The 12,131-nt window shown below is 42.2% G+C and overlaps 1 protein-coding gene across 1 annotated transcript in view; it reads left to right on the top strand.

Moving 5' to 3' along the window:
- Positions 1-11,880, top strand: part of dym (dymeclin) — a 56,781-nt gene extending 44,901 nt beyond the window's left edge. The window contains exons 16-17 of the mRNA XM_030436475.1: positions 706-819; positions 10,255-11,880. Of these exons, the coding sequence (XP_030292335.1) occupies positions 706-819; positions 10,255-10,404 (264 nt within the window). The 3' untranslated portion in view covers positions 10,405-11,880. The remainder of the gene's footprint in view (positions 1-705; positions 820-10,254) is intronic.
- The last annotated feature ends 251 nt before the right edge of the window (positions 11,881-12,131 follow it).

Raw genomic sequence — 12,131 nt, 5'->3', positions numbered from 1 at the left:
ACTCAAAAATTACAATTTTGTCATTTTCTGCATACGTGCCAACAAACAGGCTAATAATCAACTCTAATACTATTCAGAATAACCTGGTATTTGTAAATAACAGTCGAAGATAACTACAAAGTGTGCAACAAGTTTTTACATTTTTAGGTTTAGATTAAACAAAGAAAAAGTGTTAATTATAGAGCTTAAGAGGTGCGGGGAAGGCTGGTTTTGGTGCTTTTAGACTTGAGTGAAAATGTATTGCCAACCACCTGATAATCAATTAAATCTATACATAATTTTTCTAATGAAAATTTGAAACATTTGCTGGTTCCAGCTTCTTAAATATAAAGATTTGCTGTCGTTGGGTTTTGGACGGTTGGTCGGCCAAAAGAAGCAGTTTGAAGACGTCCCTTCTGACCCTGTCAATTAATCAATAATACAATTAATGGTCAGTTGCGGCCCTACTTTGAAGAGAACCATGCTAGATGTTTCTTTGTGTCTTAATGCTAGGCTAAGCTAACTGTCTCCTGACCGATACGAGATCAATCTTCTCATCTAACTTGTGGCAAGAAACCATGTTAGCATATTTCCATAGTTTTTGAATTTGTCTAAAACCACAAACTAACCAACGTTCGCAATTCAAATCATCTCAGGCCAAATGTATTTTTTGGCAAATTTGGGTTCTGTTTTGTGATTGGCTGTTTCCGCTCCTGTGACTTTTAGGTGATCGGCTTCTTCAGTCAGCGTCTGGAGCAGGCTGGAAGTGACCTGTCAGTTGAGAGGGTTCAGGAGGTCATCATGAAAGGAGCCCAGGCGCTGCCCACAGACAGGCTGAAGGTAAATCTGTCTCCGTCTCTCTCTCTCTCTCTCTCACACACACACACACACACACACACACACACACACACACACACACACACACACACACACACACACACACACCACACACACAAACAGTAAGGGGACAGATGGAGAGTACAGAGATGAGGAATAATGAAATATGAGACTGGCTGAAAATGAAAGAACTGGTACATATTGGACATCAAGGCGCTCGTGCTGAGGGTACAGTGTGTTTTTCAAAGGCTGCGAGGTTTGGTGGATTGGTCCCGGAGAGGTGAAGCACAGAGAATTAGTTTGTCTGGACAGGTGAGAGTGGGAGAGGTATGGGATAAGGATGTGGACTGGGGCGAAGGGAAGATGGAAAGAGCCATTGGGACATGAGACAAAAGGCTAAAGCCCAGTTCTCATTAGCATTAATGCCCATCTTCATTCCATATCTGCTGGCCTGCTACATGCGAACATGTAATGACATTTCAAGGAGATGGGATGGGGGACTAGGGGGCACTTTGTCATGGGCATATAAGATCGGTGTGGAGGCGCGGGGGGGGTTGAGGGTGGACATAAATCTGCCACCACTCCTCGTTACCCAACACTCCCAACACTCCTGGCGGGTTCGCTAACCCCCGCCCTTCCCAGTGCTCCTCCATTAATCAGTGAGGAAATATGTAACCAGCGGTCTCCCCACACCGCTCCTCACCAGCGCAGAAGCTCTTAATTGCATGTTTCATCATGTGTTTCATGTGCTATACTTGGCGGCTGGCTGCGAGGCATTTGTCTCGCTTGCCGATGTGGAAGAGGGATGGCGCGCGGTCACGGGTCCATGTGCTCTTTCTGTCTCGGCACCTCCGAGCGTTAATGTAGCCATCGACCGTAGAGATGTAGAATTACACATGGAGCCGTGTGCGTAACCCTGCCATGTCCTTCAGCGAGGCCGCTGCACCTGTAGCACACGCTCATGCAGGAAAATGTGCGAATGTGGCGTTTGAGTGTCCTTGTGTGTTTGCAGATGGTCTTTTGTGTGAATTAATAGGCAACTATTGTGATAATTGATTAATCGTTTGTGTCAATTGTCAAGCAAAAACTTCAAAACATTTGCCTGCTCCAGCTTTTTTAGATGTAAGGATGTACGGCTTTTTTTGTCATTTCTAAAAGCAAATGAAGAGTATTTTGGTTTGGACTGTTGGTTGGACCAAAGAAGCAATTTTAAAGATGGTCAGTTGGGGCTCAAATACGTTGTGAGTTTTTGACATTTCATAGACTGAATGTTTACTTGTGAAAATAATCAGCAGAACAATCAATCATGAAAATAATCCCTAGTCAATGAGTGTTCGGCCCATGTGTGCCAGGCTTTGTTTTCCATACAAAAGTGCCGTTGAGTCCCACATCGACCCTCCACCATCTGAGTGCTTTCCAGCTCTGCTGTGTGACATGAAGCAAAGAGAGTATCTGGGCAATGTCTCCTCGGGGAGAAGTCCCCGCCGCCTCGTTGGTACCATCGCTCAAACAAACAGCTGTCTCTCCACCTCGCACTTCCCCTCATCTCATGAGCTCATTCTGCCATTCAGCTCCCAACGCTGAAAAATCCATAGGTTGGAGTAATGTTGTGTGGAACCATCGATAAGTTGGTAATTACTCAGTAAAGGCCCTTCGAAGGAGTACTGGTGTCTCAGTCGTATGTGTGTGCACGCAGAGGGCTGACAAGAAAGAGCTGTAGGGATTTTTTTATCCTCTTTCAAAACAAACACAAGAGAGTCTGAGCATGTTATTCAGCTTGGTTTATAGTCATTCTGTCCTGTGGTAATTCTCAGAGTACATAGTGGTATAGTACATGTCGGTGAATGCTGTAAAAGCGCTATGTTTAAATTTGAATTCATGAAGCCATGTCAACTGTTTCCCCTCTCTGATTTGGCCTTACATCCCTCACAGCCAAAGCAAGAGGTACTTCAAGGCCCGAATTTAAAAGATGCCGCCACGTTGCACCGGGCACAGACAGTTAATGATACGTTTGTAAATAAGCCTAATTTTCTAAAACTCGCGTCCACTTTTTTCCAGGTCGGGAAAACTTTGGTCCACAGTAAAACATGTGAGACAACAACAGCTCAGTATCTTCTTATCGTCCTCTTTTCAGTTGAAAGAGAACAAATCAGCATCAAAAACAACATCTGAGCCGACTAAATCATTATTTTATGGTCCCGGCAACAGCTGATGAGATCGCATAAATCCAGGTTAAAGGCCAATTCCCACCAATTTTACACATTGTAGTGTTGACGGGTCTTGGAAGTTCTACTGCATATGTTTGAAAAAAACTATTATGAAGTCTTTTGTTGCTCCAGAGGAAGCTGTATGCGATCTGATAAACTTCCTACAGTGATGTCAGTCAGTGGCTTATTTCACAAGTTGCAGGTCATCTCTCTGGTTCTGCTGGATTGATTTGGATCGTTTGTTTTTAAACTGTCCATAATCAGTCCAACAGTGTTAAAGGAGTGCAGTGCTTTTCAAACGCGCTAACTACATTACCCACAATGCAACGTAGCCATTGAAAGACATCACTGAAGAATATATTTCAGATTACATTCATCTTCCTCTGACAGCAGCTGTGCTGTCAATAAAGGCAGAGACGACCGAAAGTTGCCTCAACTTCCTGCCACACAGCCGACCGCGACTGGACACCCCGCCGCTCACAACAACAATGTAGCTGTTCTCATTTACATTTCTCTCCTGTTTCTCTTGTCAGACAATGTAAGTGACATAGCCACTGCTCATAAACACTACCTGTTTACCAACAATCAATCCCAAGCTGCTGCGCTGCCATGATGAAGTCACACAGGTTAATGACAACAGCTGTGCTTTGTGTTCGGCTGTATTAACATTTAAAATGATCGATCACAAAGGAAGTTAGAGGTGACACCAAGTCCCTCTAAACTTTACTGCCGCACAGACTTCACTCTGCAGCTTATGTCATCATTGTGCAGAAGCTCTGTCTCCCTTGTAGAATCACAAAGTCAGCATTTTAGGACTTATACACTCTGATGACAGTTTAAATTTGGACAGAGAGGCTGAAATGGCGAGAAAAAGATGTGTTTATTGGTTTGAGAAGCTCCATGTGAATGTACTTTTAAAGCCTTTGTTTCCTCACTAAATGATGGCTTTAATGGACGTCTGTCAATACAGTGATAAGAAAGAAGACATTTAGCAATTTTCCTGCCAGCATTTCAGCACGGACACAAAGTGTGGCCCCAAGTCATTCTCAACTGTCGACTGTATTGTCATAGTGTCATATTGTCTTAGTGTGGACACAGCTTAAATTCACCGCCGTAAAATCGGTTAGTCGGGTGGAGTTGACCGTTGCAAAGTAAATAATTTTATGTAGATTTTAATGACCAAACAGTTTTTTCGTGGGGGGGGGGAGACGTTGTCGAAAGAAGTCTGCAAAAAGCCTGTTTACTTAAAGGACTTAAAAAGCATGTAGACAAAGACGTGGACATGCAAATGAGGCAGCAACTGAAAGAAAGGGTTAAAAGAAGGTGGTAAATACCCCAGGGGCGATCGTCGGTGCCTCGTCACTCAACCGTCTCTTTCTCATTCTTTGTGTGTGTGTGTTGTTTCAGGGTGTGTGAGGCTGAGTGGCTCTCATGGGCAGTGCCTGTGGAATGTGTTGTTTCGCCTGACCAGCTGAAATCTGCCTTATTGAGCAGTGATAGCCTACAGACTTACTGGCTCCTCAGGACCGGACGGAGGGGGTGGGTGGGTGTGGGACTTAGCAGCTGTTACTCAGTACCTGGGCCTTTAGAGGTCTGATGGCAGGTCAGCACTACTTTCCCACACACTGACAACACAGGGTCGATGCTTTTTTTCTCACTCTAAAGCCTCTACGGACCAATGGGAGTCCTGGGGTTAACTAAATTTGAAGCAATTAAGATACTTATAAGTATTTAAAGATTATTTTAACTGTACCCACAACGTTACTGGCATCTTGTACTTCTGTTGACCGGTTGTTAAAGTGACACTATGTGGTTTAAAACTCGGTATTTTAATTTAGACAGTATTATTGAGGTAATAATACAAACTCGGAAATGTTTATTTTTCCCAGAACTTAAAAAAAATACGTCTCACAGGGAAATAAGGTCCTCAAAACACTGTTTCTTCATATTTGGCGGACCCTGCCACCTTTCTAGCTTCAAAGTAAAACAGCATGAAATTATGTTGTCCTTAAATTCATTGTTTATGTAGTTTGTTCAGACATAAAAAAATCAGTCCGGGAAGATCATTCTCTTCTTCTTATCATTATTAAGCTGGGTTTTCTGTATCGCCATTGTGTGAAACATGGCCTGAAATCACGAGTGGTTGTTACAAGCGGATGACCATTACGAACACTTTGTTTACAGTGATTCTGTGTTTTGGATTACAGAATATGTTCAGAATTTGATCAAACGTAACCTCTCAGCGCTCGTGTATGTGTGCGACTGTGTGTGCAGTCGGCTCCTACTTGCTCCCTAGCCGCATTCTTCTCTGTCTGGCCGAGCTCTGACAGCGCAGCGGCGTGCAGAGGAGGGAAGGGAACACAGAGTCCTGAGCGAAGATATGAGGCCAGCCAGTCAGTCTGTGTTCAGGGGCGAGGGCTTGACCCGCCAGGACCCATAACTAACTGATATGAGCCCGGGCCAAGTGGGTCCAGACAGCTGCCAGACCGAGAACAAAAACAGAGGAGAGGGAGGAGGGAAAGCAGAAAGCCGGAGGAGATATGTGCAGAGAGGAAGCCACAGTATAGACAGCGTAAGGGATGGAGATAATATTAGGGAGGGGATGTGGCAGGCCGGAGATGCTCTGATTTTTCCCAGAAAGCACTTAAGCGCAGAAAGGAAATTTTCGCTGTGAGGCATGTCATGATATCCAAGACTTCCCGCAGCACCAAATCCCTTGGTGGTTCTTTCTAATATAGAAGGAGGAGAAATGTTGGCCATTGTGATTCAAGGATCATTTATCTTTTTTTTCTCATTTCGTGCTCAGTATCTAGTGAAAGCGGTCAGACGTACTCCGGGGAGTGTCGTTTAGGTTCATAATTCTCTTCTCCAGTAGGCACTTGTCAAACTCTCCGCTGGGTGCAAAATGTTTGTTTAGTGGCTCTCGGTGCATCGTTTTCTTTTACCGTTTAAGACGGTCAGTGAGATGATGTGCTGCTGGCTTTAATGATGTGACACCACACCAACGGCTCATTTATCATTTAAGGAATAGTTAGGGAAATACATTTTTTTCACTCTTCTACTTAGGTCGGATCAAACCACGCATATATAGACACTGAAGGAAACAGTTAGCATAGCTTAACATAAAGCCTGGACATGTAGGATATAGAATATAAAAAAAACAAAAAACTTTTAAGCGTTTTTCTTTTTAGTTAAAAAGTTAAAAGGTCAAAGTCCGCACCGACCGAAGCGCCTCTCTCCTACACAAAACTCCTTGTCAGTAGTCTTACCCTTAACTCTGTGACTTTGTGACATCACGCTACGTCAACATGTTTCACATTTGCATAATTTATACCTGGCAGCTAGTCTGACATGTAATAATTGATTAAGCACAGCTGCTCTGTTGTTGTCAGCTGTCCTGGGTCAGGCGCCTGCGAGCCGACCAATCAGAGGAGACTGGTTGTTCAGCCGGAGGGGCCTTTAAGGCACTTATGCATGTAAATATATTCTGGCAGGAGCCCAAAATAAAATTATGAACCCGAACATTTGCATAATATGTCTCCTTTAAAGTGTTTAAATGGCCATTTGTAGTTTTTATGAGGGTTTATGTGCTCGACTCTGAGCTGGGGGTTAATTTATTAATTTATGACATTAGAGGTGCTCGTTGGCGGATTCTGTCACCTTTGGACTGAGCCTAGCTAGCTTTCCCCCTATCTGTAGTCTATTTACCAAGCTAAGCTAATTGGCTGCCGGCTATGTCTTCATATTCAACAGACATGAGAGTGGTATCATCGCTGATAGTGGCTGAGGAAAGACCGCTTGTGTGCTTACGGTCGAGTTCTGAATTGTTTCAATTCCTCCTGTAAACCGTGAGCGCTGCAATGAGGGGGGCCTTGATGAATTGCCCCTCATATTCAGTTGCCATCTAGTCGCTGTTTGACGGAGAAACATTAACTGAAAATATTGTTCTTTTTAGTGCGCTGCCTCTATGGATACCTGTAATGTGCGGCATTATATGGCCACGGTGGCTTATGTCTGTCTATAGATGTGTTCTTATGAAAACAATAACTTGAAAACATTACATGACACCATGTGCTCACACCACATGTTCCCCATGTAGGAGATCTGATTAGTTTCTGGAGCACTTGTCCATATATTTGCACATTAATGAGGGGAAACTTTTAATTCCTTAATCATAATGCCACGTATGTTGACATAGCAGTATTTGCTCGCTGATTAATGCTTTAATTATCTCAACGACATAATTAGCAAAACGGAGTATGTTGCGTTAATCATGATGACTGTGGCAGGACATATAAATCAGCTCCACCGCCTCCTGTTTTTGGTTTGTTTGCGCTCCTAAATAAAAAAAAATAACTAAATCACCTCATCTTAAAAATTACAACATTAAAAGAAAATGTACTACATCATCGTGTCTGGCAAGTAAGAGTGAAACTGGGGTGAGTAACTGTCGCTATCAGTGTCATATGCACATTTGATGAGTTGGTCAGCTTGTCTACGAGACAGTCACCTACACACAAATACCAGGCAGATAATACAGCTCCTGCATTGTGTCTAGCCATCACAATGGCGCTGGTGTGTGTGGTCTAGCCTCAGTAGCCTGGCATATGGCCTGTGACCCCCGTAGCCCCTCTGTCTGTGTCATTATGATACCGATAGTGTGGTTGTGAATAGAGCCAGCCGGGACTCAATAGACCGGACTGGGACCGTCGCATAAAGGCCCTCAGCGTCTGTCTTTCAGCGCAGACTGATTACTGGCTGCGTGTGTGCATATACTTGCATGTGTAGACAGGAGGATATAATGAGGCATGCTTGTATTATTGATGCTCTTCTACGGCTACCTACCTGCTGTTAGGTGGGCTTGTGTTTGCTCCAAGCGGGTCTGGAAAAAAAAAAAGATTCACGCAGACACTTCAGAGAGGAGCTCAGTATCTTGTACAGAGAGCTTAAATGATTAGTCGACTCGGTGCTACGTTTTATATCAGGATAAACTGGATATCTTTGGGTTTTGGACTTGTTGTCAAACGGAACAAGATACTGAAGAAGTGCTATTAGCATGATAGAAACATATGGATGTTATAATGACTATATTTCACTACATCCTGGCATTTAATAGACAAAGGAGCTGCAACGATCAAGCGATTGGTAGTCAGCTATTAGATGAATTACCAGTTATCTCTGAAAAGTTTCACAATTCTCTCACCCCAGCTTCCTTGACTGTAAATATTTTTTGGCATCTTCACTGCTTTCATGAAAGGAAACCGACAATCTTTGAGTTCTCTGACATTTTAAAGACAATACAACTAATCATTAATCAAGAAAATAATCGAAAAAAAATAATCGAAAATAGGATTGATTGTTAGTTGCAGCCTCAGTGTATATAATAAAGATATTTTATCTCATAAAGGACATAGAAAACACCTTTTATTGATTTAAAAATGATTATATTGATTAAATTGATTATAGTGATATTCATGTTATTATGGTTGGTTTATTTGTAAATATTTTCTGGTTTCTTTCCTACTTTATGATAGTAAACTGAGCATCTTTTGGTTTTGGACAAAAGCAAAACATTTGTAAACGTCATTTTGGGCGCTGGGAAACACTGATCAACGTTTTTACCATTTTCTGACATTTTATAGACCAGACAACTAATCGATTGATCAAAAACATAACCAACAGATAAATCGACATTTAAAATAATCATTAGTTACAGCCCATCAGCAAAATATATCTAACTTGATATTATAGACGAGATAGAAGACACTTAAATCCTCCCAATTTAAGAAGCTGGAACTTTTTCACATTTTTCCTAAAAAAAAAAAATTTAAAACAATTCATTGATAATAATTTTAGTTTCAATAGTTGCTTATACAGTTTTCTGTCAATCAAACACCACTGCCAAACCGACCAGCGTAAGTATGCATAAGATGGTCCAGTCCACAGCCACGTGTGTGTGTGTGTGATGCCTCTTTATTGCCTGTGGATTAGCTCCGGACATCATCAACACTGAGGCCCCACAGTATAAACTTGATAACCTCTCTCGGTCCAGCTCAGTGAGTGTTTTGTCCATTAACAAGCCATGTCATGACAAGCTGAGGCTTGAGGGTCTAGAGGCTATTACCAAGTAATCAGGTTACTCAGCACTCACTCAGGGTTTCAACAATAACGTCACAATGGCTGACAGGCTTCTCTGTAAAGTTACACGCTCATGTTTGGCCTCCCTTAATTGCTTTTGTTCTTAATGGTTTGACTTGTTGTGTGCCGAGATCAGGCAAAATGAAGTCCGGGGAACTGTTCTTTCATTTATCTCTGGCTAGTTTCTAGTGACAGTCTGCTTTATTCGCCAAACAGAAGCTGTCAATATCCAGTCTCCTGCTGGGGTCAGGGAGTGACACAAGCACATTAGCCAGCCCTTTAAGAGGTCAGTCGTCTGACCACAGAGTGATACCTGTCCTGCCGGCAGCTGTAAGCAGTTTTACCTCCCAGACAGATGGAATTACATCTGCCAGCGAGCTACTGTACCTGATGAAAAGTGATTACTGAGAGGCCTGAACAAGTTAACCTAGCACCTCCGTCCATTTGAGAGAGAGATGTCCCTCCACTGGCCGCAGCTCTTCATGAATATCTGATGTGGTTGGAGGCGACGTCTTGGCGGTGTTGATGTCTTCGGCCGTGTTCGGACCAACAATCCCTGTGTGTATAACTGCAGCCGACTCAATCATTTCGATGAGGAGCTGCCGACGTCGTTCAGCGCAAAAAGTCAAAACCCTTAACAGCTTTTGAAGCAAAGCAGTGCACCATCATCAGGATACGTACTCTGGCCTCCAGTAAATTGTTAAATTGTTTGTCTTTTGTGTCATAGTGGGCATTTTTATTACATTCTGACATATTATAGAAAAAAGGGATTCATCGGTGTTACAATTTGTAGTAATTTAGATGTCATTTTTGGCCATATGTCAGCAGATCCTAACATAAAGGGGAAAATGAGCGCTTCCCCGTCTCTCTTGGTTGTCTATACGAGCCTCTGGACGATTTGTTTAAGTTGTTTAAATGCTGCTGGACTGTGAATTTCTGTTTGAAGGTCTCGGGATGGATTTTCCCCAGCAGTCAAAAAGATGTGACTTTATGCACTTCATGCACGTTTATCCAGCGCAACACATTTCGTTCTCTTCCTTTTGTCCTCTGCACATCCTGACAACATCCCTCTTTCTCTATTTCATGTGAACAGAAGTTCCCGGAGCTCAAGTTCAAGTATGTGGAGGAGGACCAGCCAGAGGATTTCTTCATCCCCTACGTCTGGTCGCTGGTCTTCAACTCTGGCGTCGGCCTCCACTGGAGCCCGCACGGCATCGAGCTGTTCAGCATGGACTCTGGCTGAAACACCTGCTGCAGACGGCGCGTGTCATCTCCGTTCAGTATAGAGAATGAAAAAAAAAAAGACTGTGTGTGTGTGTGTCTGTGTTTGGGTGGGTGTGTGCGCATTGCCCTTTATAGTATGTGCACGCTGCTTTGAAAGTGCCTCAACCTTGTACAGAATGGTGTTTCTTCCGTTTTTTTTTTTTCTTTTTATGCAGCGCAACCTCTTTTTTCTCCTCATATCACAATAACTTCTCTGCTTCTACACTGTGAAGCTTTCATGTGTAACAGTTCCCACAGTAGCACCCACTCATGTACAGTCAGTCCTGTCGGGAATAACCTATTTAACATTTGAGCAGCTTCACCTGGTTCCCAGTTACATCTCTTATGTAAAGCATTTTCGCGAGGAGCTCAGGACACTGGCGACGGATAATCCTAAGTTTTTTCTTGCTTTTAAAGAAAAGGTCAATTAAAAACACGCGCACCTTTAGTGTTTTACATGCTCTGGTAAACGTTAATTTACAGCTGCACTGAATGCTAAGAAATAACTTTCCACATGTTTTGGAAGACACGGCATTCATTTCATTCATTTTCATGATATTTATATAATATGGAGTTTTAGGTCTAATTAATCTCATAAATAAGCATTTTATTTCCACCTAATTTGTTCTCCGCGTACACCGGGTTTGTATAATAGATTTGTGTTCCTGATAGAACTTTAAAAAAAAAAAAACAGGTCAGAGAAAGAAGCAACAGGAAAGACGTCTGTTTCGTGGTAACATATGCGGGGTCCACCAGCGTTGCTCGGTGGCTTCCTCCAATAACCCACATTGAATTACAGTTTAATTAAGGCTTAATTTCAGTCCCTGGATAATATCAGCAGTTCACATCGCTTTGATTCATGTGATTTCATTGTTGCTTCAAGCCCATTTATTTGACTCTCCCCTGTCTTTGTCGTTTCCCTTTTATTCCTGATGGTAACCCAAGGCAAGTACTTAAACTAGGACAAGTCATTAAACCTCCTGTCCTACTGTGGATAATTACAGTTGTCTCTTTCGATTTGTCACTTTATTTGCATGTTTAACTAGACTTTGTATTAAATTATTTATTTTCATTTATATTGTTTTTTTTATATATCCAGCCCCACTCAATGTAAATGGTAGTAGTACTGAAATGGCTACTGCTAATGACAGAAAAAAAACGGTGGTACTATACTTATGATTCTTCCCAGGTGGGAAAACTGGCTTTATATTATGACATATTATATGACAACAGCTGTCATTTTTGTGGCAAATATTGCTTTGAAAATAGGAGTTTAAATAAAAACATGAAATCAAAGCCACTAAAGTGTCTCATGGTTATTAAGTGAAATACTGTACTGTTCATGGAAGAACATGGACATAATAAAGGGGGAATTATGTTGGAAAGACAACGCAGTGCTTTCATATCATGGCCGTGAAGCTTGGCGGCCATTACTGGGTTTTTTTCTTCTTCTTTCTTTTTTTTTTTTTTTATTCTACATGTCCTCCGTCATTTCACAAATGTTGACTTCACCATACTGTCCAGTTATATGTGTCTCTATTAACAGTAAACTGACACCAGACTGTAAGTAAAATATTTCCTGTTGACCAGCATTAGATGAGAAGAATCTCTTATCTGTCTCTTAAATATGAAGCAACAGTCAGGAGACCATAATCTCAGTTTAACATAGCACCAAAACAGCTCCTTAATGATCACCTTTTTTGTTTA

Source organism: Sparus aurata, chromosome 12, assembly GCF_900880675.1.
Source record: "Sparus aurata chromosome 12, fSpaAur1.1, whole genome shotgun sequence".
Classification (NCBI taxonomy): Eukaryota; Metazoa; Chordata; class Actinopteri; order Spariformes; family Sparidae; genus Sparus; species Sparus aurata.
The sequence above is the reverse complement of the archived record's forward strand: the minus strand, read 5'-3'. Positions and strand labels throughout refer to the sequence as shown.